Genomic DNA, 26,888 nt, shown 5'->3' on the forward strand with positions numbered 1-26,888 from the left:
TTTGACGTAAAGGTTGAGCAGTGCTGTGGTTCTTTAGAAAACTAAATAGCAATTTTGATCTGACCTTTGGGCTTCGGCTATGCCGTGCTTAGTTTGTTGCGTGCTAAGTGGTCCTTAAGCAGTCATGGCGCCTAATAAACTTGCTGTGCACCTGGTTTGCAATAAGCCGCTTCCAATTCCTCCCTCTTTTTCTGCTTATCAGGCGTATTTCTAATTTGTTTCTATGTTTGGCACTCTGCTGCGGGTGGAAAACTGAGGTGAGGCAAGATTTGTGAAGAAGAGGTGATTTCTTTTATGAGACTAGCTGATACTGGTGGGAAAGCAGAGGCTGGCGAGCAGCGTTTCAGACCGGGCGCTGCTGTCGCAGCAGCTCCGGAGCCGTGCGAAGTTGCATGGGCGATTTGCGATCGGGAGAGTTGCAGGAAGAGTATTTGCTCTGTGCAAGCAGGTTGCCCCTGCTGTGAAGCGCGTAGAGCCCTTTTCCCTCGCCCTTGCCGTCCCCATCTTGCCTAGAGCTGTCAGCGCTGCCAAATCGTCAGGGACAGGACTGAGCCCAAGCAGCAGCCGGGCGGGTGGTGACCTCTCTCCAGACAGGATTATCTCCTTGGGAAGGTGCATCTGGGATGAAGCCGCGAGCGTGGCGGCTTCACACCTTGTGGAGCGGCCAGAGCTAAGTGGCTGCTTGACGCGGCCCCGAGACGAAGGGCTTTTGCGGCTGGCTTGTCTCAGGTGAAGTTCTTGAACAGCTCTGCTGCGTGGGGAGGGGGGCAGCCCAGTGATGGCATTCGCTTTTAATTTCTCGGTGGCATTTTACCCCCTTGACCTCAGGCTCGTGGCCCTATGTTTGCAGTCTCCCTTACGCTGGCGCTTTCCTTCCCTTGCAGGGCGACATCCAGCAGCTCCTGATCGTGGCCGACCCCAGAGCAGCCCACGATTACTGCGAGCACTACAGCCCCGACTGCGACACCGCCATCCCAGACTCCCCCCAGTCCCAGGACCCCAACCAGGACGAATATGTAAGTAGAAAGGACGTCTTCTGCACGTGCCGGGGAGGAATCCGCCGAGGAAGCAGAGGGGTGGGGATGAAGGCTGCTCTCGGCGTCAGCCTACCTGTCAGCAAGCAGCAGGCTGGGCTCCGTGCCGTGATTGCAGACGTGCTTCTGTTCAGCTTTCCTGCGACTCATCCATAAGTCATCTGCCTGTCTCGGTTTTCATTTCCCCCCTGTGGTTACAGCATCATTTGGATAACGAAATCGATGGGAGCGCTCAAGTTGAAACCTTGCCATTTTTTTTCCCTCTCTTCTGGTCTACTGACCTCAATATTTTCTTCTTCCTCTGCAAGACAGAGGCCATGTGGCCAGCATGGGCACCCCAGGGCCCCCTCGGGCACCCGGGAAGCAGAGCTGAAGCAGAGCTTGTTTTTAGGACTCGCAGGTTCTGATCTCGGCTCTGCTGCTGCCTAGGTTTTTGCCCTCAGGAGTTTTGCTTCGTTTCTGTGTTCCTTGTTTCCAGTGACTAACATGAATATTTGTTTGGAGCTCAAAAACTGACAGGAGAGGCAGCCTGAGCTGCAGCTGAAATACTGACTTTCCCTGACTGGTGAAACAGCATACAAAGCTAGCACCTGTTTCTAAATTTCGATTTTTACTATTAGACATTTAAAAGATTAAGAAATTCTTTTTTATTACTATTTGAAAAGACAGGTATGGCAAGGGGAATCCCATTTGCCTACGCGGTTGCCATTTAAATTTTATTTTGACAGAAATGTGCCAAGGTGATTTGTTCTCCTATATAAACTGCCGTCATCCTTTTTTTCTTTTTTCTTTTTTTAAAGGCAGATACAGAGTATCTTTTTATTTCTGTTCCTAATTAGAAATCTCTGAATGGGGCTGATTTCCAGAAAACTCCTTGCATCCATCATCTGAAATTTACGCTTTTTTTAAGGGGTCTTGAGCTCACTCACGGGAACTAAACTGTCTGGCATCCTCAGGCGCTTCTGACAATCTTGGCTGCTCTCACTGTCTGATTTGCAGGCACGCAGGCGCGTGCTCCCTCTTGCTTTTGGCTGGTCTCGTATCTGTGGACTTCTGCTGAATCCCTGCGAGGTGGTGATGCAGTCAACCTGCTCCTGCTTAGACAGGTTTGGGTCTGAATTAAAAACCCGCCTGCCACTCAAAGGGCTTTTGGGTTCGCCTGTGCAAGGCCTGGCAGCTCACGGTGTCTGGCGCGCGGTCGCATCCAGCAACCGGGTCGCTTTGCAACAGCGCAGAGCACGGCACGACCGCAGCCTCTGAGCAACAGGGAAATGCCGTAACTGCTCCGCCAGCACGCTTCTGGAGAAACAATAAATAAGAAAAATAAAATAAACTCCAGTATGGTCAAAATACAGGGTAGTAGGAAAATAGAGCTCTTCTTCTGGAGCCAGCAGTTCAACAAGGGCTGGCTTGTCTCTGCAGGGCCGTGTTGCTCCGTGGAGCTCTGTGTAAGAATAACTATTCCGTGTGCCGGCGTCTCCTGCCAGTGGAACCAATGGACTGGCTAAGAAATCTGCCATGCCCGGCTCTAACCAAATGTTTTGTTTGTTTTTCATTTTGAAGAATGACTGACGCCTTGTGGAAAACTCTGAAAATATCTTGTTTTTGAAGCCATTTGGACTGCAGGCTGCGGGTGGATAGGAAGTCACACATGCTATTATTACAGTCATATGAATGAAAATAGCAGCGCTGCTTCTCGGAGTGGCTGCGTGATTCAAGTTTTTTCATCCCCCCTATGAATATGTGAGATGTGACCCAGAAGGTGTCAGCAATTTGCAGTTAAAAAAAAAAAAAAAATCAGTTTTTCTTTTTTTTATTGTGTTATCACTGGTGACTAAATTCCTTCAGGGCGGGTTTGTCCTCTCTCTCTCTCTGTTAAGGGAGAACCTGCCACAGGACTGTGAAGCATTATTGGTAACCTCAAACCACAGTCATTTTCAGAGCAGCCAGGAGCCCTGGCCAGGCTGCGGGTGAAGGTGTCACAGAAGCTGATGAGCAAGAGGAAGGGAAATATATTGGTGTATGGATCTGTACCACAGCGTAGCCCAGCTGACATGAAATCAATGTTGTCTAGAAAGAGGGGGCGAGGAACGCACTGAGGTGCCACCTGTTTATCTCCTGCTTCTTGTGGTCTCTTTGCAGTACACTGATGGGGAGGGAGAAAGTGATACTTATTACTATGAATACCCCTACTATGAAGATGTGGATGAATCTGTAAAGCCAGAAGCACCCACCACCAAACCTGGCACTGCTGAAGCGGCTGCTGGAGAGGGAACTGAAACCAAGCAGGTACCGAAGTAGAATCCTTGCAAAAATGTGGTTAATACATTGCACCTTTATAGAGCAATAAATGGGGGAGGTGGGGAAAGATGCAGGTATCCATTTAGTTTCTCTGATTCTGGCATTTTAACTTTATTTCTGCAATAGGACTACCCTGCCACCACACAACCACCCGATGGAGTGGACGCTGGAAAGCAGCCGAAGGAGGATGACACTGTAGATGACCCCCTCGTGGATGAGTACAACTATGAAACCATCAACGAAGAGTACTTCACACCTCTGCCTTACGAGGATATCAACTACAACGAAGAATTGGATCCCCAGGGTGGACTTACGGAAAATGCCGTTGAAGCTGAACTCCCCACTAGTACAGTCATCACCTACAACGAGACCGATGTAATTTTTAATGAATGCTTTTTCATTCGCTTTGATTTTTGTCAGTTCTGGTATTTCGTAGCCCTTGGAGAAAGGAGATGTGATAATCCATATGGTAAAGCTTTAAGAGATTTGGGCAGCTGTAGGAATAGGGAGTTTCTTGTAAAATATTATCACTCCAGATATTTCAGGGCGTGGAATACGGATATGTAGAATGTGGTTGAGGATTACCCTCCTGGAAAAATCTGTTCTTATTGACATTAACATTTCCTGTGAGGAGCACTTCTTTGACAAAAAGAAAAATGAGGGTTAGTGTAAAACTCTTAAGTAAGACCATTTTACTTCAGAGTTATTGTTATAAATCCTTAAAATGTTGATTTGGTAGAGAACATCGGTATTTTTCATTTTGCTGCTCTCACTGCATAGCATTTTGACATTTTTTGGATTGTAGCTTTTTAAAATTTTTCACCATTCAAAAAATCCCTCTTGATTTCCAGCTATTAAAATTTCCCATAGACAGATATTCCCTTTTGTGCAGAGATCTGCTAAAAGATGATATCATTCCAGTTCCCACAGCTGACATTCTGTGGAGCAATTACATTTTTAGTTACCCACACTTAATATGCTTCGACTGAATCATGTTGTACTTGTGAATATTCTACCCTTTAGACTAGCCCAATCTTTGCTTTTTAATATTGGTGCTCAAATATATGAACATTGGTCACATCCTCAGATCAGACTGAAGCAAGTTTTCATGCACCTGTGTGTTTGTGTATCTCACCATGCAGGGAAATAACTTTATGCTAGACAAGGCATCTTTTCATTGCCCAGAATCATCGGCAAGTGGATTCAATAGTGGGATAATGTTTCCTGAGAGGTTTGTTTGGGCTTGGCAGTTTTGTGGTTCCTACTTGAGTAATAATAATTTAGTTATGCGACTGTCAAAAATCAAACCTTTCTAGGAGGCGATGAAGGGTGGCAGAGGAGACAGCAAAAGCTGGCCAGAACAACTGGAGCTGGACCTGAAAGCTTGAATTAAATAGAAAGTGGACACATGGAAAGTGTCCAACCAAAGAGCTGAACAGCTGGAGCAAGACAGGAGGGGAGCCAACCCCAGCTGAGGGCTGATGGCAAGGCAGAGCCGAGTCCAGTCAAGTGGGGATAAAAACTGCAGTGGAGGAGGAGATTGGACTGTCCAAAATGATACACAGAGAGAAAAAGAAAACACCCCAGTGTATTGAGGAAGCAAGCGCCAACCTGAGAACCAATGGATGAGAAACTTTCCTGCTTCCTGAGAAAGAGCCAGAAATCTTTGGCCAAGCTAGAACTTTCTAATAGGAAGGAATTAAAGATTGGATATGCTGACCTTAAAAAAAATATTTGGAAGAGGGAATAAGAGGCTCAAAGGCCACTTTAGTTGTTAGGACAAGGAAATTGAAGAGGAAGAAAGTTCAGGTAAGGAAATACGCTGCAAAGCTTTCCCATGTGGAAACTCGGCCTGCTCGCAGCAAATCACCTTGAAGTTGAGAGAGCAAGCAAGCAAGTTGTCTACCTCGAGCAAGTTGTCTACTTCAAGCAGGTCAGAAAGAGCCAGCAGTGACATGAGGAAGGCTGTAGGACTGCTCCTGGGATGGTTGGTTGTTCCAGTTGATCAAGTGAATCATTCAGCAGATGAGCAGAGAAATGGACACAGATGGTCCTGCCGAGGGGATTCTCCTGCACCAAGGCTAATGCAGCGTGATGTAGCGAAGACTCCTGGATAGCGAGAGCCCATGGTGTAGGGCTGCCCAAGAGGATATGGATTTCAAGATTTACACCTGGAAGTGGAAGCTGAAGGCACTGCCTGCAGCCTTGGACTCTTGGGGGAACTGAATCCTTTAATCCTGCAGCAGACCAAGCAGCTTAGGAGCATTGTGGCAGTGAGGATCTGGAGTCTCATGGCTGTAATTGCCTGCCTAATACCTGTTGTTAGAAGTAGGATTTTGGTAGGAGACAGGGACTGCTGAAGTGGTTCAGCTGGTTAAAAAGGAATCATCGTTTCAAAAGTTTTTCTTCTAGTTTAGGCAAGGGAACAGTGCTCATTGCCCCGAGTGAGCACGGCATGATTTGGAGTAGTCCCAGGTTTCTGCTTGCAGCCAAGGAAAGGCAGACTGAGCCCTTAAAGAGCAGAGCCCGTGCCGGGCAGCCGGGAGCGTGAAGGTGCAAATGCGCAGCACGGGAGAGGTGAGGCCAAGAGCTGCCATATCCCCTTACCTGCCAGGCAGCGTCATTCCCCGAGGTCGCTGTAGGAGACAGGTTGTGGGATCAAACAGGGTAGTTGTGGTCTGGTGCAGACAGTGATTCTTAGCCTCCATTCACAGACCTGTGGCGAGATCAGGATGTGTCTGCTGCTGTTGAAGGTGACCTGTCTTGTATCCTCAGGATGACTGTAGTTCCTGCAGCGGGAATTATAAGGGAATTTAGTCTGACAAAAATGAAACTTTCTGGAGCCTGTGTGTTAGGTACTGGAGGCAGGTTTAGTCAATGAACTCTCCCTGGATTTGGATTTCACTGTGGCTAATAACTGCGTGATAAATGCCAGTGAAGCAAATCTGAGATTCAGCATGCAGCAATGCTCCCGTGAACACCCGCACCTGGGGACAGACACATCTTGGTCATTGCCTGCTGCTCATCAAGCAGTTTGCTTTCCTTGTCCAGATGCATGTACCACGGCTTCATATCTGCCTCGGTTTCTCAAAAGGGAAGATTAAAAGGTGATTTAAATGAGACTGTTAATCACAAAGGAGAGTTGCGATATTTTGCATGATCATTTTTTGACCTCTTGTTTTCCTTCTGGGCTATTTTCTGATCCAGGTTTCCTAACAGCATTTTTGAGAGATTTTTCTTAGGGGTTTCCCACCACCATCACCAAGTGCCACAAATCTCAGCATGCAGAACCTCTCCTCTGTCCAGTTATACTATATCTTTACATGCAAATTGATATAGAGATAATAAGCAAAATATAAAAACAGACATTTTGAAGTTAATGTTAAATGCTATTTGAAAGAGCTTGCTATGTTATCTCCAAAAGCTTTATGACAAGATATATAGATTTTAAGGCTTCAAAATGCAAACCTAGGTAACAGATTTTGAACAGGATAAAAGAAGTGTGGTGGTGCAAAATCCATTTACATGGAACAAAGAAATAATAATGCTAAATTTTCTAAGTTTTTTTTTAGTTGAGAGTTGCCACCAAGTTTTTTTTGGAAAGAAAATATGTCCATAAATATAAGCTTGAAACTTCTGCTATGTCACAAAATCGATCTAGAAACAGCTCTAGTCTATTCAATGATATGCTATCTACTATCATTTTCAAAAAGGCTTAGAGTCTGTTTATGAAATGCGTCAGAAACTTGATAACAGAACCTGTAACCAACTTTTGGCCTCATCTAGAATAGTAGTTGGAGATTTTAACGTGAATTATTGGCAAGGAAACTTTCTTTTAAGGCTTCCTACTCTTTACTATGAATGGACAATTCATTATGTGCTATAAAGCAGTCAGAATCATTTTCCAAATGGCTTTGAGAAGTTGGCAATAGTAGAGCAAATGGAAGAAGGGGGAGAGAGCTGCAGGGTGTTGAGAAAGGACTGTTCTGTCGCAGGGCCAAGGCTATGAAATTTTGTGTTGCCCTTTTGGATTATACCTCTTTCCCCAGTTTTTCAATTCTCTGATCCAGAAAAATATGAGACAGGGTGATTTGTCATGAGTTTTTCCCCATTAATCAAATGATCAAGTGGGCAGGGATAGAAAGTGATACCGGAGTGGCTAAATCTCTGAATGTTTGCAGCCAGAGGGAGTTTTCTAGGACTCTCCCCCCTATTACTGAAAGATTTTCTGGTATAGCAACATGTGGATATTTAAAGTAAGATACGATACCCTCATAGCAATTGCCAAGCTATAATTTCTGCTAAGAACACTTGGTGTTTGCAGAGGTTTTTTAAAAAAAAAAAAAGGCAAGGCAGTGGGGGGTGATTGCCTTAGTGTTTGGTTTATTCCCATTTTAAAACCTCTTGCATATTAGATACAGATGCTCATACTTATGGATTCTGAGCAGTTTTGGCACAGAAACAGGGCCTGGAAGTGATGGTGGCATTTAACAGTAATTTTGGATTCTTAGTAGGGAGGAGATAATTTTTCTTGGAAGCATTGGAAATAATTCAATTCATAGATCATTTTGATCATTACCTGGATGGGAAAGAAGGAAAACAGAATGATTATCAGCACATATTCTTCTTTATATTGCTCTTCAGACTGAAGGATGCCAAGGGACAGTTGGCTTACGAGGCTGCAAAAAGTGCAGGGGTGTGATTATCACACACGGACCTGGACAGAAGCAAGGAAATTATGGTATTTATCTAGATGTCCTTGTCTCTGAACAATAACATCTGTTGCTCTGAAGATTCAGAAAGGACTTGGGGATTATTGCATCAGATTTGCAAAAACTTCTGTTCCTGCTCTTAGGACAAGCACAAATGCAACCTGGATCCTAGACAAAACAAACAGTTCTTTGTATAAGTAAACTTGGATTTTTCCAAAGTTCCTTCTGTAACCGGATCCTCATAATAATGACACATTGCATTTTGATATGGATTTAAAAAAAGGGACTGGATGTGTGACTTTTTATGCTTAATAATCTAGTGACTCCAATATTCAGGCTGTGAGAGATGAGTTGGGCCTGGAATTGGAAACTTCAATTTCATGTTTCTTTAGACGTATCTAGCGCTTGTGGGGTGCTGCTGTCATGAGTTACTGCTTTGTGCTGCGTTTCGTTTTCCTCCATTGGAGCATGACACTTGCGGTGTATTTCATGGGCGGATGGAGAATTCCTAGGGAACGCCAGCGTGTACGCTTAGACGTGGACATCTTCCCATCCTCCTTTCCTGACGCTGGAGAAGTCCCTTACGGGTCACTGGAGACCCTTAAACTCCAGACTTTAACTTTTATTGTGGTTTTTATTTACACCATTATTCTAAAGCTTTTCTGCTTGGCAAGAAAAGCATAATCTTCCCCTTAGATTTTCAGCATGCACAGCCTAAGGGGGTTTGCAGCTTGACATGTTGTTATTCCTGCTTTCAGGCTGGTCAAGGAGGAGACGACCTGGACAAAGACTTCACCGAGGAAACGATAAAAGAATATGATGGGAATTACTATGATAACTATTATGACCGGACAGCCTCCCCCGATATTGGGCCGGGAATGCCTGCCAACCAGGACACCATCTATGAAGGGGTAAGAGAGCGCTGGTTAAGTTTTCCAGCCTCCAAACAGCATCAAACCTAAACCTGGTTCAAAATGTTTGTCTTCCCACAGTTATAACATAGGAATTAGCAATGGATTCATCCACCTGAAATGGATATGTTTGTGCAAGAGAAGTCCATGCCCAAACTGGGAAGAGATGCTCTGTTTCTTTTTTATGCAAATATTGGCAGTCCTCTGGTTGCATAGCTCTCCCCAAGATTTATGGTTCCTGCTCACATTTCAGCTGATGGGGCAGGCGATGCCCTCTGACTGTTTTCCTTTCTTTTTTTGTTGTGTCCTATAGGTCGGTGGCCCACGGGGTGAGAAAGGACAGAAGGGGGAGCCTGCAATTATTGAACCGGTAAGGACAACCTTCTTTTTCCAAGGAAAAAGGTTTAAGGGGTGTGTGCACTGCATGGTTTGATACTCTCAGTGGAACAGCTGCATGAAAAAGTTTCCATGGAACAATTACTCAGTTATTTAAAAATCTTTTAATATAAAATACTATAATTATTTTTTTAAACTTCAAGAAGCAAACTAAATTGGGAAGGAAGTGCAAAATTTCCCATGAAATCTCGTGTTTGCCAAAGCAAAACCTAGGCCATTTAGAACTGAAGCAATGGACAGAATTTCTCAGCTCTCCAGTGGCTTTGATGTGCGCACGGGCTTGCCGTGAACCCGCTTCCCCCGAGTGCCCACAGCTGGCGGCCGGGTCATATCCTAACCTCAACTTGCAGCTTAGGTCCAGCTTTAAATGTGCAACTAATGGGTTCATCTCTGTGCAAATAAAAGGGTTCTCCCTGCACACAGCTGTGGGAGCAGAGAGAAGAGGTTTGTTTTTTTGCCTGCTCCCGTTCCCCATCAGGCTTTCATTTTTGGAGAAACCCCATGTTGTCCTGGGAGCCAGAACCAGCACACTCTCTCTTCACTATTCTGCCCACACCAGTTACCCCTGCCTGGTTTTGAAGCTGTTGTCCTTCCTAAAGGATAATTATAACACTGCATGCGGCTTTCATAGTCTGCAAAAACACAGGTACCCAACTGAGCAAACTCTTAGGTGAGGACCAGCTGGATGATTTCTGCCTGGCCCCGGTCATGCTGGGCAAAGATGCTTGGCCGGATATTTCAGTTTCTTGAGGAAGAGCTGTTGTTGCTTGTCACCTCTGAGCAGCTGCAACCAGAGCCCAGGCAGTGGTTTGGGCTGGTGAGGTGCAAAGCAGCCTCAGGTGAAGCTCTCACCCCACTGCTGAGCTGCCCTCCTGGGCTTAACCGTGGCGGATGTTTGCTCCAAAGGTGCCCACCGAGTGGGATGAGGCAGGAGCATGAGGCTGATGTTTCTCAGCCGCTTTTCCTGTCTGTTGCTGCGCTCCAGGATGCCGAGTTACCTCTGTGTCCGCTGCCTTCCCGGGCTGGAAAGGTGGACGTTTGGGTCCTTCCAATTACCACCATTCAGCCTCGTCCCCCAGGTCCTCGAAGGCCAAGCACATGCTCGCTGCACACCAGCAACTCAATTAACCTAATTTTGATTGGCAGAGTGCCAGCGCGGCGCCCAGCGAGGCGACAGCGCTTCCCATCATACGGAGCCCATTATTTTTCTTTTAATTCTCTTTCCTTCTTGCCCAATATTTTTGCCAGTGGCTGGGGGGGAGGGAGGAGGGGAGGTGCAGCAGCAATGCTTTAAAAGCCCAAACCAGTGCCTTATAAAAGCATTTCCGACCCTTCCTTCCTTCGCTTCCTTTCTGGGTCTCGCTCTCGTTCTGCAAACAAAGGGAGAGACGCGAGCAATTTTTTTAACGGAGGTGTAGAAAGGTCTGTGCGGGAAGGGTGGGGGGCGAAGAGAGAGGCACGAACAAAGCTGCTTCAACTCAGCCTGCCCTTGTCCAGAACCAATCTGAAAAGTTACGAAGCGAACAAAATAGTTAAGTTTAATCATCCAGAAGGAATTTGGCTGCCTTTGCTATTTCAAAACACTGGAGCATATATAGCTTTTGCCAGAAAGTAAACAAGACCAAATGCCGCCTTTCCCCCTCCGTTCGGTTCCCGTTCAGCTGAGAGAAATTCAGATTTGCTGCGCTCTTTATCTTTTTTGATCAGAGCTGCAGCAGAAAGGGGGGAATAAAAACCCAAGGCAGCAGCCGGGTTCTCTGGATTCTCCCTCCTTTCGCTCAAACCGTCCGTCTTTCAATCCCGACTCTGTGCTGACGCTCGCTGGAGGCAGCCGGGCAGCACAGGCTGGAGCTCGGAGACGGCGGGGCGAGGGCTGAGCCGCGGTCCCGGCTCGTGGCGAACGGCCTGGGCATGGGGCTGCCTCTGCCCCGTCGAGGCCTTCGCGCGCTCACGGGTGATGCTGGTGCTCGTGGCTGCCTTAACTCAGGGAGGGGTTTTGGGTGAGGCTTGTTCCTTCGAGAGGAGATCATTTTCCCAGGCTGTCTTGCTCGTGGCAGGCCCTGGGTGGAAATGGCACCCCTTCTCCCCCTTGGACAGTCCCAGATCTTCAGTTCTCTTGCCATGTCCAAGCTGCTCCTCCTTCACGGCTCCCCCCTCGCTGCCCCTCTGGTCCTGGTCCTCCTGCTTTTCCCGTCGCTCGCGTTGATGAGCGGTAATGTAAACAGCTGAGGTTTCTTGCTGAGGAGAATCTCCAGATGTCCCTAACGCTGGAGCTCAACATAAACCAACAGATAAATATGGGAAGATGCCAAGGCTGTTTGCATCCCGAATCGGCTGATTAGGCCAGACTCTTCCCCCTTGCAGAGCAGTGTCCCTCGCCTCGGCAGCTGGCCGTGGGAAGCAGAGCCGCGGGGCTGCGCCTGCTCCGGTGGTGGCAAAGCTGGGCTGAGTCCAGAAGAGCTTTGGGCAGCGTATACAGGCCGTGGTTCTCCGCAGCAGCCTGGAGATGCTTTTTAGCCCGGTGGAGGTGGAGGGTTGGCATTGGTTTCCATTTCCGAGCCTGCCACACCAAAGCGTTGCCGTTGGTCTCAGCAGGAACGGCCCTGGGGCGTCTGTATGGGGAAGAGGTTTCCTCTGCTCCTGAGGGCTCTGCAACATCCTCTTTGCTTGTCCAAAAAAGAGCCAGGGCTTAGGGGATGTCATGCCTGGGGAAACCTCCTTCAGCAGAGCTCACCTCTTCTGGGCAGCCTTCAGCAGCAAATATCTCCCTTTAGGGAGTTTGGCTTTAGGGCAGGACAAGGGAATGCCATGTAAGGCTTATGCTAAATTTACACCCAGAAGAGAGCAGAGTAGTTCCATAGCAGTGTGTGAAATTGCTGTCAAAATGGATATGGGGTGAAGGCCGTGAGCTAAATTCTTTACAATTAAAAAAAGACCACACATGACAGCACGTTTTGTCCTATTTTTGCTTTTCTTCGGTTACAGGGTGTGGCTTTGGGGGCAGGAATCCCTGGATTCCTCTAGAGACTTCAGATTTGTTCAGCTCAGCCCCACCGGCTGTGGCGGCTGCCGTGGCCTCAGCTGACACTTTTAGTGGCTTAGTGCCACAGCCTGAGCCCAGGAGACGAGCCAAAGGTGGCCGTGATCACGTCTCTGGGCTTGCTTCCTCCAGGCTTCCCCTGAGCGAGCTGCCTGGATCTCTGCTGACTTGTGTGGGCAGATTTCATCCCGAAGGAGAAATGCCCCCGTTTGCCGCAGGTTAGCTGGCAAGCTGGACCTGCTTTGGCTTGAACTGGGTGCCCTGCTGGGTGCATGGTCACAGGGCCAGAGAGAAAAGGGCAGCGCTCGCTGTGGGGCTCTTCCCAACAGAGCATCCCGATTCCTTCCTTGAAGGCATTTGCCAGGTTTATCGGAAGGTTTATTCCCTCTCTTACATATGCATGAGGAAGGAAAAAAAAAGTTCAATTCTACAGAGTACACGATATACCTGATTTAAAGTTATGACAAAATATTTAGATTAAAAAGAATGAAATAACATTATTCTACCATTTTGCCCACACAGTGATTTCCTAGGTACACAAAGTAAATCACAGCGTGCAGCCTGCTTGGAAAGTCATTTCAAAAATACCTTGCAATTTGATTATTAACTTTTTTTCTTTAAACTGCTTGGGTCTAGAGATGGCTTGTTCTGAAAGAAGAGCTCTTCTCCCACTCTGGCATGATTAAGGTCTGCCAGTGCCTGTGTTTTCCATTTGCCTGCCCTTAAGCTAAGGGAGAAAGGTCAATGCCCTGGCACCTATTAGGAGTAAGATCTGGGATTTTTAAGAACAAATGAGGCACTGGCTTTTGAGCGCTGTAGTTGAGGTGACTTTCAGGATGCAGCTTTGCTAACCACTGGTCTTTCTACCTCTTTTTTTAGGGTATGCTGGTTGAAGGCCCACCTGGTCCCGAAGGCCCAGCAGTAAGTTGCACTTTATTTACACCTTGCTCTGCAGGATGTACACACCTCTGCGGTGTTGGGTGTACACACACACACACACACACACACACACCCCACTGCATGCATGTGGATGCTCGGCATGCAGCTGTTCTTAGGGCCCTATTGCTTCCATATGACATGCGCATGTATCAAAGCACTTTGGGTCAATTTTCTGGGGCAAAAATTAACAGGCAGCTCTAACTCTTTTCTTGTTCTTTATACAAATAGGTTCCAAATGATAATGTGTTTTTTAGTAGCTAATTTTTTTCTGTCTCTTCCATGCTAGGGCCTGCCAGGACCTCCAGGACCAACTGGACCTGTGGGCCTAATGGGTGACCCTGGGGAGAGAGTGAGTATCCACGTATTTCTCCTCTTTGGCTGAAGTCTTGCGTCATTCTATGTGTGCAAAGTGGGACTGTGGTATATCATCAGAGTCCTAAAATACTGCACTCTGGTTTGGGTCTAGTCGTTACAGTGTGGGACTTGGGCTGTGGCACTGGGGAAACACTATGACCAAGCACACACAATATCCATTAGCATAGTAAAGTGAAGTTCAACTTTGATTTGAATCTTCATTCTATCTGTCACGTGTCCTGCAGCAGACGGTTTGGATGTGCTAGCATCTAGCATGGCCTCCAGGGTGGCAGAAGCACACTGCTATCACTGTCTATCTTCCTTTATACCCTTTTTCTCTCGTAGACTGCTCCCATTGGGAAGGTTGCTCTTGTGCAGTATCTCACCTTTTTAGTACATGAATTATTGGTCTGTACCAGCAGTCACTAGAGACTGACTTATGTTCTTTAGCAGTGCAGTAACTTAGGTTTTGTGTATCTGATTTTGGTGTTACTTTAGATCAATTTTATCTCTGGTAGCCAATGCTTTATACACTGATGTCTATAAAAGCCTCTGTTTTCAGGGTGTCTTGTCGATGCCACTGAAGGTAGCTGTTCCCAAGCACTTGTGGACTCTGGCCTCAAATCCCATAATTTGGCACTGTGCTGCTGTCACATATCTATTTGTTATTGTTGAGACCTCACTTGGGATCATGAATGACCCCTGTTTTGGGAACTATTGAGCTAGAACCTTGATTCAGTAAGTGGTGAACAAGCACTGTTCGAGTTGCAGTTCATAACCATGGCAATACTGAAAATTAAAAAAAAAACACTCCCCCTCACCCCGCCCCAGGCCTAAGTATCTGAAATTACCCTCATACCAACACGCGCTCTCTCCACTTGCTTTCGAATCAGGACCACTCACCCCCATTTAAGGCTATTTCTCCTCCTGGCAGAAGGCAGTTAAGCCATGAAAAGGTTACCCATGTACAACCGGCTTTGCAGAAGCAAACCTGGCTGTCCCAGGCTGTGCGCTGTTCCCGGCCATGTGCAGAGTGTTAATTTTGCCCTGACACGTAGTGGAAGATTCACCATGCCACAGATGGGCTCTGGTTTTACATGAAGGCGAAAATGGGACCAGCCTCGGCTTTTAAGGCAACTCAGTTTAAGTCTAAAGCTGGAGGAATCCAAGTAGTTCCTTTTTCAGGTGACAGGGCACATAAATCACTGCTTTGCTATAAGAAAAAGTTTCAGGGAGTGAGGGTGAGAAGAGAGTGTCGTTAGGAAATGTTCCTCTTGCTTTTTGCATTAAACAGCTATGAGTGATGGTCTAATTTTAGGCTTAAATTGTGACTGTACCTGCGTCAAGAAGGAAAACAGTAGTTCCCCTTCTCCGAGCAGTAAGTTGAGGTTTTTCTCCAGGACGAGCTGCCTGAGTGCCAGCGCGTTGCGCCGGTCGGGCTGTGCCCGGCAGGGCAGAGTGCCAGCCCTCCCCGCGGGGACCCAGCTCCCTTGGGGCAGCGCTGGGCAGGGCCTGCACCACCTCCTCTTCTCTGCACATGGTAGCGGGGAACATGTCCCAGAAACGTTCATCCTGAACAAATAAATTCATTGTTTTCAGCTGGTTTGTGCAAATAAAACAAGGGGAGCTTGACACTGTTTCAGTACCTTACACCTCGTTGCATTCAGCGTAGTCAAATGGACTTCAAAACAGCTTCTAGCGTATTGCTGTTTTGTCCAGGCATTGGGGCTCCCAGAAGCTCATGTCTAGGATAGTGTCTGGAAGAGCTTCTCACTGGGAAGTTCACCTCCTTCCCTGCCTTGGCAGGGAGGGGACGACTTATTTCAGCTCAGGTCAAGACAAGACTCCCATAGCAAGGAGGTAAAAAGAGACAATGAGGCATGTAGGGACACCCTGGGTTATCATCACGTGAAGAAAACAGCTCTAATGTGGCTATGGGAGAAGGCTGAAGACTTGGCCCATCCAGACCTTCTGGCTTGTCCGCAAGGTAAACCTGGCACACGTTATTGCTGCGTGATTTCCGTGCCTTATCGCTTGGCGGTGGCACGCGAAGGGCTGCGTTAGCTCCGGGAGCTGAACAGCCCAAACGCGGGCACGTCTCCCTCGCAGCTGAAGTGCCCGTGGGGCAGGCAGCGGGGAGACGCAGCCAAGGTGGCATTGCCCTCAAGGGGCATCACCGCAGGCTCACGGGCAAGTCGGGAGGAGCAGATCGGCAGCTCCTGCCAGGGACAGCAGCCAGGACAGCGGCTGGCTCGGAGGAATGCTGTTGTGAGCAGTTTTGGCGGGCACTAAAAGTTTGCCTACTTACAAAGTTTGCCTACAAATAAAACTGGCCCTAACTACGGCCTCTGCCTGTGGCTCGTTGTCGTGGTCTGAGGCATCCCAACAGTCCCACTAGTGAAAAGGGCTGAAAGCATCCTTACAAACAGGGTTTTTTGAAGGTAAGCTAGTTGGAGGTCTGTTTTTTCAGTTTCTTCTGTAAAACCCGTAAGCGAGATGAGCAGCACTGACGCTAGATCACAGATCTGCCTGAGCTGCGTGTGCCCATTCCTGTCAGTGCTGTTATCCAGTGAATGCAAAATTACATTCATGAGGATGGGAGCATTTATCAGAAAACACTTCCCCAGTGTGATTGCTAAGGTCCTGAACATGTTTTTCTGGCCGATAATGCAGCCTGATGTCTGCAGCAGGCACCGATGCAGAACAGCATCTTCTGCTGGTTTGGTAGACCTGCAGAGCTGGTTTCCAGGTGGGGGAATCGTGTCCCATTTTCCCCCTGGGCACGTTGTGCCACGGCTTCCGGGCAGGAGAAGGAAGGGGAGACCTGGGCCCTCAGCATTTCTTCTGGCAGAAAGTTTTCTGGTTTTCTTCAATTCTGTCTGGGACAAGCAGGTTTGAATGAGGCCTAAACAGATAAGGGTGAGAGGGGGGAGAGTTTTGTTGTACTATTTTGATGTGTTTCTTAGCACAGCTAATTGCTTTGATTCCTAATAAGGATTCATGTTGTGGCCTTGTTGTTTATCTGCTTTTTTTTAAGCTTTCTCTTTTTTCTTTTTTAATTGCATAACCTAAGACCCAGAGTAAATTTAAGGGAGATTTCACTCCTTTGCAGAGAATCTGTGCAAGATCTCAGCACTACAAAAAAATCTCACTTTAGCCTTGTTTTGAGTGCCAAAGCAATGGGAGAGGTTTGCAGTGGCTTTCTCTGCAGTTGCTGTCAGATGTGCATCAAATCCCCCAGTTTTTATTTCTTCTTACTCCTGGCCTGGCTGCTGGCACCAGAACACCAGCTGAGCTACCTCTGGAAATGACGAAGCACATTTATACGCTAGGACACATGAAGAGATATACCAAAATATGAAAACACTGATTAGACAGACTGACCAAATGTTTTTTCCCTGGCTAAAGTCTTCTCAGCTTGCTTTGGTGCATGAATATTAAGTGAAGGCTGAGTCACTGTTGCATTGCCTTGTGCACTGTGTCTTCATTTACAGAGGCCTTTTCTTAAGCTGCTCTCTCCTCCCATCAGCTTTTAAATCCAACTATTCCTTTTTACTTGCTGCAAATGCTTGGAACCAGTCAAAAAAAACCACCCTTGGTTGCCTCTTTTCTGTTGTATGTACCACCGAGCTGTTGTCTCCCCAGGGGCTGAATTTGCCTTTGCTCCTTACCCACCCATGAAGATGGTTCTCCATCCCAGCTTCTCCTAAGTTAAAAGTGAGCTATGAAAGGGCCACTGTGCGGTTTGGTGCCTTTTGAAAGTGGCACCCTGTTTGGGGTGGGGTTTGGGAATCCAACCCGGGGGCTTGGCTGCCTTCCCTGGGGGGCAGCCCCTGAGCACGGGACCAGGAGCAGGATGGAGGCTGCAGTCTCAGCTTTCCTCCCAGCCGGAGGATGGAGTAACCAGCTGGCTCCAACCCTTCATTATTTACCTCCCTGCTCGATGACATGCACGCTGCAAAATACAATTGCTGAGAGAAACATAACCATTGATAGCTTGCACTAGAAAGTGTCTATTGTGGCTTTAAGGTGTACTTAAGGAGATTACTTGGGTGTTGGAGTATTCTTGTGGCAATGACCCTAATTTGGGCACTTACTTTTTTTAATTAAGGTTCTTTGTTGTTCGGTTGTTTCCTGGGGAACTTGGATGGAGTTCCCTGGCCACTGTGCTCCCATAACCCCCCTGAAGCCTTTCTGTAAAGGACCCCACCTCATTTACACTCCTAGTGTATTTATTGTTTTTTGATGGAACAGTAATAATGTTTCTTGTGGTTGTGACATGATTGAGAACTAGAGGCCCTGACTGTGCTCCATCGATCGGTGCCTTGGAAGCCTGAGAAAGTCGATACGCAACCACAGACTCAGCCTTGCTCGCTGGAGCCGGGGACAGCACTCAGGCTGATTAACCCTTAGAGATGCCGTGGTGCTGATTCCTCCTGCATCAGTCTGGCAGAAAGACTGAGAGAGGGCTTTGCATCTGGGTGCTGGACTTCACAGGGGACCCTTTGTAGCTCAGCTGGGCTAGGTCCCAGCAGTCTTTTGCATTCACACGTCTGGCATTAGGATTAGTCAGTGGCTGGATTGCTTCACCGGGTGCTGTGTGGGCCTTCATTTGCCTTCACGTTCAGACGGTCCTGCATGGGGCTTGTGTGTTGCCTAGCTTTCTTTTACTCCCCTTGAGGCACTAAAACTTTCTCTGCTCCGAAGGATTCTTTTGCATGGCAGGAGGGATGCTGACCCCAATGGCTGGGGAGTTCAAACTCCATGCAGATGCAGGCACTTGCTCACCAGGCTCCTTTTGAATGGCCGTGCAAAGCCAGGCAGCAGCAGGCACACTGTCCCTGATGTTTTTGCTGCACACCCTGAAATGAAAGGCATAATTTGCATTCTAGCGCAGGCAGCACATCCTGCTTTGCTAAATGTTCTGTCCGGAACAGAATGTGATACAACAGAACGCGACATATTGCACGTAGAAAAGTGATGAACTTGCGGAGCCAGGAACTGCGACTGTATTAAAATACTCCTTTCCAATTAAAGCAGCTCCTCTTTAATTTGTTTATTATTATTATTAAGCTGCACGTAGCTCATGAATTTACATGGCACTTATATGTGTACAGTGAGGAGCATCTCATATGCCTGCATTTGATGGGAAGATTTTTTATTTGCAATCAGGCAGGTGCACTGAGTTAATGTACCAACAATATTCAGCTATGTTAATATCGGCCAACACTTGTTTAGCTCTGTTCTATTCATCACGTCAGTTCATTTATCCCAGTTATTTTACAATGCTAAAAAGCGCTTGCGTCACCAGCAAATCTGCATAGCAGCCTGTTTGTGGGAGGTTTCGGAGAAATGAGCTGAGGGGACGGCAGTTTAGGATGGCTTAGGCAGGTTTCTTTGAGTAGTGGGAAGCAGGAAATATGGCACTTAGGAGAATAGAGAGCTGCTTCAAGGGAACACCAGACTGGAATGAAGGAAGTGGGAAAATATGCTCTTTTGTACAAGATGATCTGCAGTAGTAGAACAAAGCAGAGCTCTGTAAGTAACCCCATTCTGTGCTGGGAAATCTTTGGTGTTTTGCTGCTGCTGAGCTGATGAGTTTGCTTTAGGCTCTAAGCGAGGGCCGTTCTCTAAGCAGCGGTTATATTTTCCAAGACCATTGCAGACATCGCTTCCCGATGGGCTTATTCCCACTGAGGCCAGTTTTGCATTTCAGAAATGTAATAGGTGGCTCTAAAATCCTTCTTGTGGTTCTGAAATACTTCAGGGTGCCCTTCTTTCCATCAGGCTGCCAGTGGTGCCTTACCTAAAAGACCCCAAAATAGTGCGAGAAAGATGTTTTCTCACATAATGCTCTGGCCAGGCCTGAAAATGGCAGAAGTATAATCCTTGAGAGAGACTTCAGGCAAATTTGAAGGCTCAAAAATGTAGGCTGTTAGGTGGATCGGTGTCCCTGTCGCTGGGTACCATGCTGAACACTGAACTCTCTTGAGCCTGTCTGTCACTGTCTCCCTTTTCAGCAGCCGGAGCACTGACACACTGAGATTTCCACTGAAACATTTCCTTGCAGTGTTACATTAATGGTTGCACTCAGCATGGCATTTCGGAGCACTGTGCCAGATAAAAATTAAAGTCCCCTGTCCTTGGCTGCTATATATCAGCAAATCTCTATTTACGTAATTAGAGTGACGCTCGTTTACACCAACTGAGAGTCTGCTGTGTTACGGTTCTTAAAGACATTCAAAGGCTTTAGAAAACCAGCCTGAATTTAAATTGAAGAAATGCTTTATGGTTTTGTTTTTCCTCCTTTCCACTGCCTCCTCTACTCCCTGCAGCCTTCAAAGTAAGACCTCACACGCCCAAACCGAAACAAAACTAAGCATTTATGTGTAAAAAGCTTTCACCAACATTTGTCAGGCAGAACACACAGAGATAAACAAGCTCCTTCCTGATCCGTCGTATGTGGGACTGGAGTTACAGGAGAGGAGAGAGAGGAAGGAGAGTTTATTATATAAGATGAGTCTGGCCTAATTTATTTATTGTGCTTCTGATCCAACAGATGGGACTGCCCTCTGTACCGATCTGCTCCTCATCCGCAGAGGCAGGGACCCAGCGTCAGAGAGACTAAGTAAACAGCATGAACGTAGCATCATGAGCCTGTCTTGAAAAATGGATAGGCTGGTCTGTTTTGCAGGCTCCCTCCTGCGCGGAGGGAACTGCCGGGTTTCTGCTGATAAATCAGCGGCTGCAGTGCTGTTTGCTGCAGCTCTGGAAGCAGTGTTGTTATTCTGGGCCGGGTGCAGTGCAGTGCAGACCGTGGCTCACTGTCTGCAATGCTCTTCAGCCCTCTAATTATGGTGCAGGTCACAGACATAGCCTAGCAGGCATGATGTTTGTCCAGGGCAGGGTGGAGTAACGTCTCCCAGTCCCATCCGCTCCCCTCCCTGGATCTGGACTCCAATCTGGTGCCTGAAACTTTGGCTTGAATGTTTTGGGTTCCTTTTTAAGAAGGAGGCAAAGACAGAAACATTAAGCAGACTGTGTCCTAGGGGGAATGGAAGAAGAGGGAGAGAAGAAGTATGAGTTAGTCAAGTCTAGCTCTCATTTAAAGAGATGGGGAGTGGGATGGTTGAGAAGAGACGTGGGGGGAAGAAAATCTGCTTTCAGTTCCCACGTGGCCTGAAAGCCTCAGCCCAAAGCAAGGCAGGTCTCAGGAAAGGATTTCAGGCATCCTATTTCCAAAAATAGGCCCAGTGGGCACCTGGATCTGACTGGAAAACAGCAGGGCTAAGATAACACTTCAACTGGTTTTTTCAGATGTTTTGATTTGGAGACTTTGTACCCTTTCCTCTTTCCTGCTCCCTCTCCCACCTTTACCACCTCCCTTTGCCTTGTCTGGTGAGCACATTACTTCCCTGGGTCAAGGACTCTCTCTTCCATTGCGTGTGCATATGGGTCTTTGATTTGTGACAGGGTTTTATTTTTACTTATGTTTGTTGTATGGGCTTGAGGGCTTTAGGCGGGTTGAAGGGAATGAGAACTAATGCAGATATTTGTTGCTTGCCCTTCCAAGAGCTTTGGATCTCCAAAAATGAATGTATTATTGATATTTACTAAGAACAGGAGTCTTGAAGTCCTCAGCCTAGAGCTGTCTGCCAGGTAGTTCTGGTTACCTCGCCATGAAATGAGCGCCAGGGCTCCTTTCAGTCTCCCTGGGATGAGATCAAGTCTGTCATGCCTTCAGCTCTCTAAGCTGGTGTTGTAATTGCAATTATGCATGCATGTTGGGTAATTGGATGTCATCCTCATGCACATGTAGTATTGTTGGATGGATGTGCAAATTTGGGATAATTTAAACTTTTCACCAAGTACACAATTGGGAGTGCAAATGATCTATGGTCAGTCTTAGGAAAATTGGCCATATTTGATTATTTATGGGTTCATCAATAGATCTTTAACTGCATACTTGTTTCTTTAGTGCAAGTTGAAGATACTCAGCTGATGTTAATCAGCATAGCTCCATTGAAATCCTCAGAGCTTTGCTGATTTACTGCTGCTGACAGGAGTGCTCCATTGTAGATAGAAGTAGCCTCATAGGACACAAAAAGACAGAAGAGAGAAAAATGGGATGACCCAAATGACTGAACGTGCACAGAAATGTATTTATCTTTCCACATTTCTGTTTCTCTGACCTGAGTTATGAAGTTTCATATACTTTTAATAGGTTTTAACAGACCCAACTAAACATTGATTCCGCTGGCCTGGAATGTTGCAGAGGCTTTTATTGTTCATTGTGTATAGCAGACCTTGAAACTGTGGGGGCCAGAATGCAAGAAGAGGTAATTACTAAGGAAAACCATGTGCATTTACAGATGTGCTTTCACGAATTTTGCCTCAGCATCAGGATGCCAACGGACTCTAAGTATCTGTCAAGACAGGGAGCCCTTTGTAATGTGACACATGCCTTTGCAACCGTAATTACTTATGTATGGACATGACTCAGATGACATTATAGAAGTTTATTTTTATTTGTCTGTCTTATAGGGACCACCAGGCCGCCCAGGTCTTCCAGGAGCAGATGGTTTACCCGGCCCACCAGGGACAATGCTTATGTTGCCTGTAAGTACAAGTGTGGCCAAAAAAAGCATTTGAATGACTCGAGCTCCTGCACTTTGCTGCTGCTTAATGTCAGTTCTTGCAGAAGTCCCCTCATCTCCTCATGACACATTTTCCTTGGTGTAAAAGATCCAGGTGATTCTTCTTGTAAATTTGCCTTTTGCAAAGCACTGGGACATCTTTACCAGTCAAAAGCACAGGGCAGGTAGGCTAAAATTGGGCAATGAATAAGTTTAAGTACTTCAGTTTAGGCATGGTGTTGAGGGATGAAAGTCATGAGGAAATAACTGAACACACCTCCAAGGGCCCAATTTATAGGCAGAACCCTTCTTCTTCTGGTGAGGAACTTCTAAAGGCTCTTCAAAACAGGTGCCAAAATAGTAAGCACCTGAATTAACTGGTCTCTTTTGAAGACCAGTGGTTAATTTGCATTGTCTTTTTCCTCTACATGAAGTTAGCAAGTACTGAGTCAGCCTTCTTGGTTCTGGGACACTAAAGGAATGATTATATTTGTCTCTGCTTTGATGTGAGAAAACCCTAAGGAAACCAGCTGCTGAAAATAACTGGTTAGGTACTAAAGGGAAGGAGTCTTTAATGAAAAACCTCAGCACACTTGTCCAGACTCCAAATGGTAGGGTGATACATGTGTAGGTTGCTGGCAGGGCGCCTAGGACAGCCTGGGCCAAGTGCTCAACATGGAGCTTAGCTGGCCATTACAATACATTTGTTGGCCCTTACAGTAACCAACCGTAGGCCTATAAATTGTCTCTTTGAATCCGTTTGCCAAGTTTGTGTGGTCATGTACCTAGCGCCAACCAAGCAAAATGCAGAGGTGAAACTGAGGTGAAAGAGCCTTCCAAGAAGTCCTGCAGTCCAGAGAGTCCCTCTTGCAAAACCCCAAAGATGCATGCAGTTAAGGCAGGTGAAGGGTGTGTGTCTCAGAAAGTAGGCTTGTAGCTCTTGGGAGTGGAAGAGGCATAAGAAAACATTAAACTCCTTCCCTTTCAAGTTCAGAGAAATAAAAAGCTTATGCTTGCTTTTTTAAAATTCTTGGTGTGCTGAAGGATCCTGGTGTGAATAATAGGCCAGATTCTGTTTTTTGAAGCATACTGCCACACTTGAGAAATGTGGTCCTTGTCCCATAGCAAACAGGCAACTACGGCCAAATAACCTGATACAACCTTGTCTGCAAGGGGTCTTCTGGCCAGCAGCATCTGGAGGTGGAATATTAGATCTTGGCGTTAAAGTTTTGAACTGTGGTGCATGAGCTCTTTACAGTTCAAAGCCTACAAGCTGTCTATACTGCCGTTATTTTGAATGTGCAGAATTTCCTCTGGAGGTACTTCCCGGAAAACAGTCAGTGTGTGCATGCGAGCTAGGGGACCTGAGAGCATGTGAGGGTTGATAAGAGTCTGAAAGAACAGTGATGGGGTTGGGTCAGTCATGCTGAAGAGAGATATTGAGGAGTCAGGCTAGTGTGAGGGGAAAGAGGCAGCAGCCTGGTAACCTGCCTTGTCCATCTTGTTCCTACCAGTTCCGCTTTAGCGGAGGAGGAGATGCTGGCTCGAAAGGACCTCTCGTTTCGGCACAGGAGGCCCAAGCCCAAGCCATCCTGCAGCAGGCAAGGGTAAGTGAGGGTGTCTCTGGCAACAGGTGCCCGAGGAGGAGTAGGATAAAGGCATCGGAGGAGGTATCTCTGCACTTGCACTGTTCCCAGTGTCGTAGCATGGTACTGTAGGTCACAACAGCCTCTCAGCCTCGGCTGGAGGTGAATTGCTGTCATGGCTTAAGATGATAACATTTGTATGGCTTGGTCTTTTACTCATGGCCAGCAACAGGCCAGGCCCTAAATCACGGTTTCGATGGCCTGCAGTCTGCGGATCAGGTCTTTTGCTGGTGCAAGTGGACGTTGACCTGTTGGCTTCATCAGAGTTTGCTGGCTTACGCTAACAGGAAGAACAGCCCTCGGTTCTGAGAGAGCTTGTGGTATAGGCTGTAGGGGGCTTTTTTTCTTTTCTTGTCTTTTCTTTTCTTTTTTTCCAAGTAGATCTTACTCAGTAAATGAATGTATGTCACAGAAGTTAGCTGTTCTCAGCTCCATGAATCTCTGCAGGCAGCCTGCAATTTCCTTTGATGTTTTTGTTTGGAAATACGTGATGAATATCCTTGCAATATTTCTTTCCTCAGAAGACCACACTGATTGATGATAAAATATTCCCTGGCGGTGTTTATTATTTAGACCTCACTGGCGAAACAAGATCGGCAGTGCACGCTGCTAATACAATTCCTGTTCCCTGGCCAGATGCGTGTTATTGTTGCAGGGCTGCGTACTCATCTGTTCGGAAGAAAACTTAGTTTCTAGCCAGTACAACTTTGAAACTTCCTTTCCATGAGCGCTTGTCTGGGGCCGCATTTGACCTTCGAGATGTTAAAAGCAGAAATGCAAGAGGCACAATTACAGTGAATCGAGATGTTAAAAGCAGAAATGCAAGAGGCACAATTACAGTGAAAGGAGATACCTAGGGACCCCGCAGGTGCATTTCTGCTGTATTTGCCTCAGTCTTGTCTGGGAGGGACCAAGTTATAGTTCTGAGTGCAGCCTTGCAGAGAAGGTGAAAATGTAAGTGTGGAATGGTTTCAGGAGGCAAAGGGACACAGACCTTCAGGATCACCACCCAACTGGATGGCACATGCCCCTTTTAGGTTTATAATGAGGATTTTGGCTTAGCTGGGTTATTCTGGTTTCCATCCAACTCCCTTTTTATATAGGAGTTCAGTTTTAAACATTTTCAGGCACAGTGCAGGGCTCTGCCACCAGCCACTGCATTTTCCTGGCCATTAACCTTCCTCTGAGAAGAATATTGGTGGATTATGATTCTGGCATTACCTCGTCAGTCTTAATTTTAAGACTGCCTACAATTTTTCCATCAGTATATATTTTGCTGGGAAATTGGATCTTTGACCAAATGAAAATTTCATGAGAAGCATCTGCTTTCTCAGACTCTCTATTCTTGTTCTTTTTTTTTCTGACCATTGAAAATTGTGACTGTTTTGAAAAACAAAGCAAAAAACCCGCTCCCTCACTCAAAGTAAATTCTTTTTTCTCTAGTTTTTCAATTTTTCAGTTAAATGTTGGAAAAAATATTAAAAAAACAAACAAACCCTGGGTGACTTGGGTGATGGATGAAAAGATGAATATTTCCAACAAGGAAAAGATCCGTTTCTGGGCTAGCTTCAACCCGTCATCAGACAATTTCAGTTGAAATCCCTAACAAAGCTGCAAGGGAGATAAAATAAAGTTTTCTATGGGTAATTTTTTGGATGTGGTGGGAAAGGAAAAGGAGTGCTGCAGAGGGGGAAGATATCTTCTTTTCTTGTGTGTGTGTTCCTTTTTTTTTTTTTTTTTTTTTTTGTTATTAGGTTGATTTATTCCCTTAAAATTTGATTTTTCCATAGATATGGAACATTGTCCCAGCCGGCGGCATTTTAAAGCAACTCCTCTTTAATGGAGGGTTGTAAAAAGATGCCACATAATTTAGCGTTTGTGCAGTATTTATGCCATTCCAAGTGCAGCCACGGGTAGATTTTAATTACTGGAGTACACAGATAATTACAAGTCTTTTAAAATATTGAATTGTCACAATGGAACAAATTGTCCAAGTGATGTTATAAAATGTCGACAACCCCACTACCCACCATGAAAATTATTGACTTGATGCTGGCTACATGACTTCATTATTGAGCAACCCCCCCACACACTGTAAGTAGAATTACTGTTATGTTTGTAGGAATATTAGTTGCCAAAAAAAAAATCCTCCTAAATTGAACTCGCAGGATCATAAAGATGTGGGAAGAAACTCCTGTAGCCTATCCATACAAAGTTTTGTCACTTACCTTCAATAATTTACTGCTAAATACGTCCCTTTTATTTTGTTTATACATAATGATGGAGGAAGCAATCTGACTGACAGAGCCAGATTCCCGCCCGGTTTAAATGCCTGTAATTCCCCGGCCCGCCATGTGCCGAGGATCCGGGCTGTCGGGTGCTCGCGAGCATCTACCGAAAGGGAGGTTTTGCTGTTGGGGTGAACGCGCAGCACCGAGTGGCTGTGTGGGGTGAGGATGCAGACGGGCACACGGTGCGCAGGTCCCGGCGTCCTTCCTTCCCCAGCCAGGGCTTGGCACGTCTGTGAACGCAGGAAGATGCTGATAGCGTGGTACGATGCCCGTTGTTGGGTGCGTTCCTTGAGGTTATGGGAATTGCTTCAAGGATTGCTGACTCCCGGGGCAGGGAGAGCGGGTATGGCTCGTCTGGTGCCAAGGCCACGGTGTTGGTGGGTATGCCTGGGGCCTGCCAAAGGGGACCTGGCTCTGCCTGGAGCAGGGAGAGATGTACTGGCTGCGGTGGTGGAGTTCCTGCTGGGGACTCAGTGATGTGCATGACCAGATAGCTTTGTTTTATTACAGTAATGAAGCACAGAGACCAACTAAGCAATATTTCTCCTTCTATTGCAGCTGGCGCTAAGAGGACCAGCAGGCCCAATGGGTCTGACAGGACGGCCAGGCCCTGTGGTAAGTAAATGAG

General features: G+C 46.6%; 1 protein-coding gene across 2 annotated transcripts in view; it reads left to right on the forward strand.

Annotated features, from left to right (window-relative positions):
• Positions 1 to 26,888, forward strand: part of COL5A1 (collagen type V alpha 1 chain) — a 173,302-nt gene that overhangs the window by 74,914 nt on the left and 71,500 nt on the right. For both annotated transcript variants that reach the window (XM_026094410.2, XM_026094409.2), the window contains exons 5-14: positions 885 to 1,016; positions 3,177 to 3,323; positions 3,462 to 3,710; positions 8,806 to 8,958; positions 9,272 to 9,328; positions 13,274 to 13,315; positions 13,620 to 13,682; positions 22,232 to 22,306; positions 23,838 to 23,930; positions 26,819 to 26,875. In XM_026094410.2, the coding sequence (XP_025950195.2) occupies positions 885 to 1,016; positions 3,177 to 3,323; positions 3,462 to 3,710; positions 8,806 to 8,958; positions 9,272 to 9,328; positions 13,274 to 13,315; positions 13,620 to 13,682; positions 22,232 to 22,306; positions 23,838 to 23,930; positions 26,819 to 26,875 (1,068 nt within the window). The remainder of the gene's footprint in view (positions 1 to 884; positions 1,017 to 3,176; positions 3,324 to 3,461; positions 3,711 to 8,805; positions 8,959 to 9,271; positions 9,329 to 13,273; positions 13,316 to 13,619; positions 13,683 to 22,231; positions 22,307 to 23,837; positions 23,931 to 26,818; positions 26,876 to 26,888) is intronic.

Source organism: Dromaius novaehollandiae, chromosome 20, assembly GCF_036370855.1.
Source record: "Dromaius novaehollandiae isolate bDroNov1 chromosome 20, bDroNov1.hap1, whole genome shotgun sequence".
Lineage (NCBI taxonomy): Eukaryota > Metazoa > Chordata > Aves > Casuariiformes > Dromaiidae > Dromaius > Dromaius novaehollandiae.